Consider the following 7,566-nt stretch of genomic DNA (forward strand, 5'->3'; position numbering starts at 1 on the left):
TCTAATCGGCTTGTTCTCGTCACCTATCCAACTCATCCACCTAGTTTTGTCACAACTTTTTGAGATATGATTTGCAGGATATCGTTTTTGGCCCTATCTCTCAATTTTATAAATCAGGCCGATGTTGACCTTTTGACCTCAAAAAATAATTGGTGGTTGAATTGAGCGAGTTGATGTGAAAATCCTTTTCAAATTTTGAGTCGATCAGATCAACATTGAAAATTTTAGAAATCCGACCAATGTTGACCTCACAAAACATTGGTTGACCGTCGTAGGGACGGTGCCTCCAATCTACAAAATTTTAGAATGATTGGCTGAGCTGTTCGGGCTGTGGGCAAGCAAACAGAGACAAACAAACAAACGGAACAGATCAACACACCTGGTTAAAAAAAAACAAGAACATACTTGGTAAAAAAACAAAAGCAGACAGGGGTGAAAACATAACCTCCGTCCACAATTCAAGGCAAATTCTCTCACAAAATGTGAAGATTTCTCAAAACAAACAAAAAAAAGGCCATCATTGAAGTTCCTCGGCTAAAACGTCAGTAAGTATCTGAACTGTGCTGACCACATCTTGAAAATAGCCTGTGCTGCTGTTTGCTCATTGGCATTCTTGGTTGATCTAATATGCAAACCCTGTAAAAATTATGCTCATTGGCATTCTTGGTAGAGCCAAGTTCTACATGGAACCATTTTAGATAATCAAACATAACATGACTTTTTCAAGCAGTGTGATAGGTTTTAAAAATTCACTTGTAGGATATGTGAAGAGCACTGGTTTTATGAGAAGGATTTAGTGCCCAACTCGAGTTGCTCTGGGAAAGTGGTGGTGGTGAATCTTCTCATTAAATTGCAGCAGCCCCTGTGATAATGGCTTGCACATAATCATAATTGATTGGATATTCCATAGGATCTTGATTGAGTCAGAGTCATGAATAAAAGTTTGCACACCCCAGAACACCTAGCAGGTAATTTGCATTATCGAGTTCGCACACAATATTAACAACAGACCAAGAAAACAAAAGTGTTGATGTGTCCATTGTTGGGTAATGGTATTGTCTATCCTGCGTGTAATGTATCATCTAAAAGCTCCACCATTAACCTGAGGTCACCAAAAAGAAAAAGGTGGAAGTACTTCGTTATTAATGTGACCAACCTCACCCCCCTTTCAAGTAATTTATTTTCATTTAAAGCATCTTTCTAGTGAAATTTTGGTCTTTTCCTTTCTCCAGTTTTAAGTGCTACACGCACGTTTGGTACAGAACTTTCGTCAGAATTTCTCGACCGGGTTGAGTTAGGGGGTAGATGTATGTTCAATCCAGCACCTCTGAATGATTCCTTCAATAATGCATTGGTTGATTTTAAAATTTTCAAAGAATCAAACATGGATTGCTTGCCACTGTATCATAAGGCGGATGTTAGGATTGGGGCAGGAATTTAACCAGGGTTTCAGCACAATAATGGCTCACCTTTGTGATAGACACCCTGGGATCTTTAAAATCCACCAGCAAATGCTTAGTCGATGAGATGTCAAGTTTAATATTCCTCTTGGTGAAATGCCTTGCCTGCGAAGCATGACGACAAGTTAAAAGTCGTGTTGGGAATATAACCCAGACTACACAGCTTCATTTGAGTACAATGCCTGAACCATCCTGCCAGCTCTGACAATTTTGTTGCACAGTAGCAAATCCCCTTTTTAGCTCATCAAGAACATAGTTCCGGGGAGCCTATGGGATGGCGCGTCGTCCATCCATCCGCAAATACTTGCAACTTCTTCTCTGAAACTACACATCAGGTTTTGATGAAACTTGACCCCAACCTTCATCACCCATGGTGTACCAAAGTTTGTTCATGACATAAAAAAATTGGTGTCTAAGGGGTTTGACGGGGGAGGGGGGGTGGGGAGGTTGCCCCCAAAAATACGTAGTTGCTTTCTTTTCTGAAGCCACACACATAATTTCGATGAAACTTGACCACAACCTTTATCACCCGTGATATACCAAAGTTTCTTCACGGCATAAAAAAAAAATTCCATAGGTGCTTACTTTCATTACATATTTTGTGGGTCATCCATGCCTACCAGTAGTTCCCTGGTTCTCTTATCCAGCGACAACCTGGTGAGCACCCAGAGGTATTGCCCCTATGTTTTATGCCTCCGCTGACGAAGTCGCCGGAGGCATTATGTTTTCAGGTTGTCCATATGTACATCCGTCCATGCTAATTCTTTGTTTTCTCTGCAACCGCTTATCCAATTGACACAATTTTCACCAAAGGTGTGACTCATGTAAAATGTTTTTATGATAATTATGACATCAAAGGTAATGTGGTGTGGCACCCATGTTGGATAAAATGAAAAACTTTGGACTTCTGCATCTCCAAAACCGCTCCATGGAAAAAAAAAATCGAAACTTTGCATATGTGAAGTACTCCCCATGGGAAATAAGTGTGACTTTTTTGACAACATCATAAGTGGCTTTATTACGTCATCATAATTACATACGTCAAACACTTTATCCGGTCAGTATGAAAAATTTTGAGGGTCATTTTGGTCTAAATTGTATGGGGGAAAATAAATTGATGATGCCATCAGTCAAGTGGTTCAGCAGCCATATATATATATATATATATATATATATATATATATATATATATATATATATATATATATATATATATATATATATATATATATATATATATATATATATATATATATATATATATTAAAACATAAAAACCTTCAAACATCTCCAAAATGGCTGAACAGATCGAGCAAAACTTTATAGGTATGATCACCTCTCCATGAGGAACAAAAAGTTCTCCACTTATGATGTCATAGGTAACATGGTTTGGCAGCTATGATTTTTTGAAGAACAGCCCTTTAAAAATCTAAAAATCTTTTAAAATCCAGAATGGCTTAACACATCGAAGGAAAACTGAACCCACATGTTCCCCAAGCTTTGGGAGATACCAGGGTGTTCACAAATAATGAGTCATGTTCTGGGAACCATATTGGATTGAATAAAAATCTTTAAAAAATTATTCCTCTTGAACTGCCTCATAAATTGACCTGAAACTTCACAATTACGATGTGGTGGTCATGGGGAATTATGTTTTAACTTTCAGCTTGATTGGACGCATGGTCTGGCAGCCAGAATTATTTAACATTTTGAATGTGGGTTCAGGGATTTAAATCAAACTTGGTACAAGTATGCATAATGATGTAATAATGTGGATGGAGGTATATATTGTGACGTCGCAACGTCAAAGAGTTCCCTTATAGTTATATAATCGCTGGTCTTTACAAATGCGACTCTTACACAATAAAATAGAACTGTAATACCTGATTAGAGCATGAAAAAAAAAAATTCAACTCTTCCTCCAGTACCAGATCTACCTCTTCAAGATCCATGTAGAGTTAAAACAAGCTTTATTGACAAGTAAACAAATAATCCATCTCTTGGTAGATTTCATGAAATTGACAATGTCCTCATACATCAATTGTATCGATTCACTTAAAACCAGTCTTCAGCAAAAATAAATAAACTATTCCTGTACAAAACAACTGACAGATAAAGGCAATTAAGAGTCAAAAACATCAAAAGTTTTTTTTCTCAAATTACTATTTCTGAAATTATTAGCACTGTACTAGCACTGTCATTCATCCAGAATCTTAAAGGCAAGTTCAGAATTTCACCGATTTACTCCCTCCACCCCCATTAGCAGCAGAGTTTGAGCACACATTTATTTATTTATTTACTTTCCAAAAAGCAAAAACCTCTAAAGCTTTCAAAAAATTATAAAGCATACGTTTCGCATCGTTGCAACGCCTTTGTCCAAAATGTAAAATTCCATTCGCAGAATGAAATGAAAAAGTGTTCACTTGGAATTTTTCCATGCGAGGATATTATTCCTGAGGTACCACAACAAAAGGCTGATGTGGCAGTGACCTTCCCTTCTTGTTGCAGGAATATATCCACTGGGGTTTAACAAATGCTAAATGTGGGTTTTCTGTTAAAGCCTGCAACAACAACAACAACAACAACAACAACATCAACAACAAAAAACAGACAAAAATACCTTTCCTGGCTGGAAGACAATTTCCGTGTAAAGACGTGATTGGAATAAATAAATAAATACCACACAGGTTGGTCTGCTCTAGTTCATATTTTATAATCCCTTACACATCACAAATATATCAGACAAAGTAGTCACAGACAAAGTAGTCACCTCATAGAAATTGTCATCCCAGGGCTGTGCAGAGATAACGAAGTTCACATTCTCATTCATATACTCCTCTGTCGTGCTTAAAGGAAGAACGACAGAATAAGTCAGTACCGGCCAGATTTAATCAGTACAATAAGCTCACATAAACATCGGCGACAGAGAAAAGATAAAACATCACAATTATTTATGAGGGTAGCATGGCAGTTTATTTTGCAGGGACATGGTTGCCTGGATGATTCATTTTGTGATTGCAAGCAAAATTGGTTCTGACTAAAAACTCCTGTTTGGTACAGTGGCAGAATAAGGCAATGCATCATGAAGAACATTATTCATAGGGGGATGTTAAAGAGCAGTAGGAAGTTAATATACAAAGGAAGATTAGTACTTTGAATAAAACTACTTAAAATAACAAGAAAGTATGTTTTTGCTCTTAAATCGAATGGAGATTCATTTCAATGAATAATAACTGCACCTACTGTTCTTAAGTCTGGGATACAAAACATATGAAACACTGTACTTATTATTCAAGGTTGATGAGAAAATAATATCGAACTCCCAATCATATATATATATATATATATATACCATGTCGAGGGTTGTGTAAGAGCGAACACACAGACCCATATAAGACATGAGACAAGAGGGGTGGGAGAGGGAAGCACAACATAGTGAGTAACAGAGACAATAGGAGATCAGTGGAAGGGAGAGGGATGGTACACGGGGTAAACAAGATTGTACTACAGGGACTTTCAGGAAGGGAAACAGGGAATTTGAAGGAGGTGGGTTTGGAGTGGATTATCAGGGGTAGAAAAGATCGAGGATTTGAATGGGGGATGATAAGAGGTGGTGGTGAACAGCTGTTTTGAAGACCTGGAGGGAGGAGTGGGATTGAAGAGAGTGTGGGAATTTATTCCAGAAGGGAGAAATAAAGAACAATGAAAGAGCGAAGGTGAGCAAACACTCCACAATAAAACCATATTTGATTCAGGCTAAAAAATAAAAAATACAGAATTGCAATGTTAGTTTATGTGAATGGAGAGAGAGAACAACTCTTGCAAAGTGAAAGTTAAAAATAGTATGACTGTTCAAAAAGCATTTCAAACACATGTTACTTCCATGCTGTGCCAACATGCAAATCCACAGATATATTGGTTTGGTAACGAGGAGGTGGCATACAAGGGGTATTTAAAAACTCTGATGGATGACCTACTCATAACAATCCAAGACACACCAGAGCATTTATGATATAAACAGTAAACCATTAAATATCATGGGAGTTACGTTCTTCAAACGGCCACAATATCTAAAACCGTGAAAGTTAAAACCAAGGACCTATGGGAAGAAGAGGGTTAGGTTCCTGGGATTAAAGAAAATATAAAGGAAGGTGGGTGGCAGCCAACAATAAAGAAATAACAATTGAAATAAGCATGTAAAATAAAGGTAAAATGGCTTTATAATGAAGTTTCAGCTCCAATACAAACCTTAGATCCTGTTTAAAAAAAACAACAAGTCTTCTGCTGCATTGAAGCAGATAAAATATTCAGAAGCAGATAAAACATGGCTCCTCCATTCTGTAATGTGTCTAAAGTCCCCACTATGTCTCCCCTATTAATCATTTCCCTTTGTAATCTATCAATGTGTTTCTTTTATAAATTGCTCTGCAAGCAAACCAGGGAGCCCCCATCCCTCCCCAAGATATGCAAATCATCTTTTGACATTTTTTGTCATGTTGACTGTGTGGCAAAAGAAACAATTGTATGAAGATATCTGTGTGGGATGGAGTTGTATATTTGTAATGTGGGTTGGTGTAATTGTGTTATATATTTGTTGTGGGATTGAGACAAAAATGTCCAAATATGTCATAATGGCAATCCGTAAAAGGATTGTGGTGTTGTATTGTGGTTTCATTCTTATTTGTTTGGTTGTTTTGTTTTTTGGGGGGAGATTCTATCCCAACATGTTTTTTTCCATTTAATCTTTTTTTTCTGACTGGTTTGTAGTTTTCATTTTGTGAGTTGGAGGGGGGAGGGAAGAGGGAAGAGAGGGAATTCTGGATGGTTGTGTAAATAGCTTCATGTGGTCGATAAATTGTGGTTCAATTGTGATGTGGAAATCATGGGTCGAAGTACTTCAGTTCGTGCATGTATTATATTCCAACTAGAAGGGCACTCGGAAGAGCGCATACTCTGCCACGCAATCATATCGGGCCCAATACATTTTTGAGATATCATGCTATAAATCGTTTTTGGCCCTATCTCTTCATGGTGAAGAATCACTTTAGAAATTAAATAATTCTCGTATTCAGATCCGGATTCAGATCTTCACCAAAATTGAATCAATTCGTCCTTGTCACACAACCAACCTATCCACCAAGTTTCATCGGGATCCGTCAAACACTTTTTGAGATATTGTGCTATCTATCAGTTTAGCCCCATCTCTCAAAGGTGAAGAATCACTTTAAAAAAAACTTATCGTATCCAGATCGGTATCTACCAAAATGTAATCAGTTCATCCTTGTCACACACCCAACCTGCCCACCAAATTTCATCCGGATCCGTCTACAACTTTTTGAAATATCCTGCACACAAACAGATAAACAGACAGAGAGATTGGTGAAAATATAACCTCCTTCCACCTTCGGTGGCAGAGGTAATTAAAATGTGCATCAAATAATATCAACACAAATGAAACTGCAGGTTGATGCGGATGCATCTAATATGCTGATGCATCCCCATTATATTTTATTAAACATGCAGGGGCGAGCTTGAGCGAGTAAGTGATTCCATTCTGACATTAAATGTATAAAACATGTATGGGAGTACATTGCAAAAGAAGTACTGTACTGTGTTGAACCATGCAGGAGATGAATAACCACAGTCTGCCCTGCAGGCCCAGCAGATGTTTCTCATTCTGTCAAGTTCTCATCTGCTCGAGCCTGATGGATGAAGTGTAAGTTGCCTAACTCAACAGCTAAATGTATTGGCTAAACAGTTCTGTTAATTCTGGGACCTTTTCCTTCGTTAATTACACATACTGCAGTTGCCTTGCAATTCACAGAGGAATGTATGGCAGAGATTATTACGGCAGAGTTACCAAGTCTGTGCATGCGTAAATGGTGTGTAACAGCTACTCAACGGTTTGTGGTGTCCTATTTCATCATAAGTTTTGTTTTTGAAATTTTTGGTTGTTGTGATGCAAGTGCAATACCCCAGACGATAGTGCAATCATGCTAGAATCATTATAATCTATTCAGCCATTATTGTGCTGCCCAGGCTGAAGAACGAAGAAGTACAATTGAGCGGTTTAACAATCTCCCAATTTGATATTTTAGCGATGTAT

The 7,566-nt window shown here is 37.6% G+C and overlaps 1 protein-coding gene across 4 annotated transcripts in view; it reads right to left on the minus strand.

The window, feature by feature from the left end:
- Nucleotides 1–3,413: 3,413 nt before the first annotated feature.
- XRCC1 (X-ray repair cross complementing 1) overlaps nt 3,414–7,566 on the minus strand; it is a 97,324-nt gene continuing 93,171 nt past the window's right edge. For all 4 annotated transcript variants that reach the window (XM_085893188.1, XM_085893178.1, XM_085893168.1 and 1 more), the window contains 2 exons: nt 4,231–4,306; nt 3,414–4,021 (listed from right to left, as the gene is read on the minus strand). In XM_085893188.1, coding sequence (XP_085749314.1) covers nt 3,908–4,021; nt 4,231–4,306 — 190 coding nt within the window. In that variant the 3' untranslated portion in view covers nt 3,414–3,907. The remainder of the gene's footprint in view (nt 4,022–4,230; nt 4,307–7,566) is intronic.

The sequence above is a fragment of the Eptatretus burgeri genome, chromosome 1 (genome assembly GCF_056783735.1).
Source record: "Eptatretus burgeri isolate ZD-2024b chromosome 1, Ebu_testis_v1, whole genome shotgun sequence".
NCBI lineage: Eukaryota > Metazoa > Chordata > Myxini > Myxiniformes > Myxinidae > Eptatretus > Eptatretus burgeri.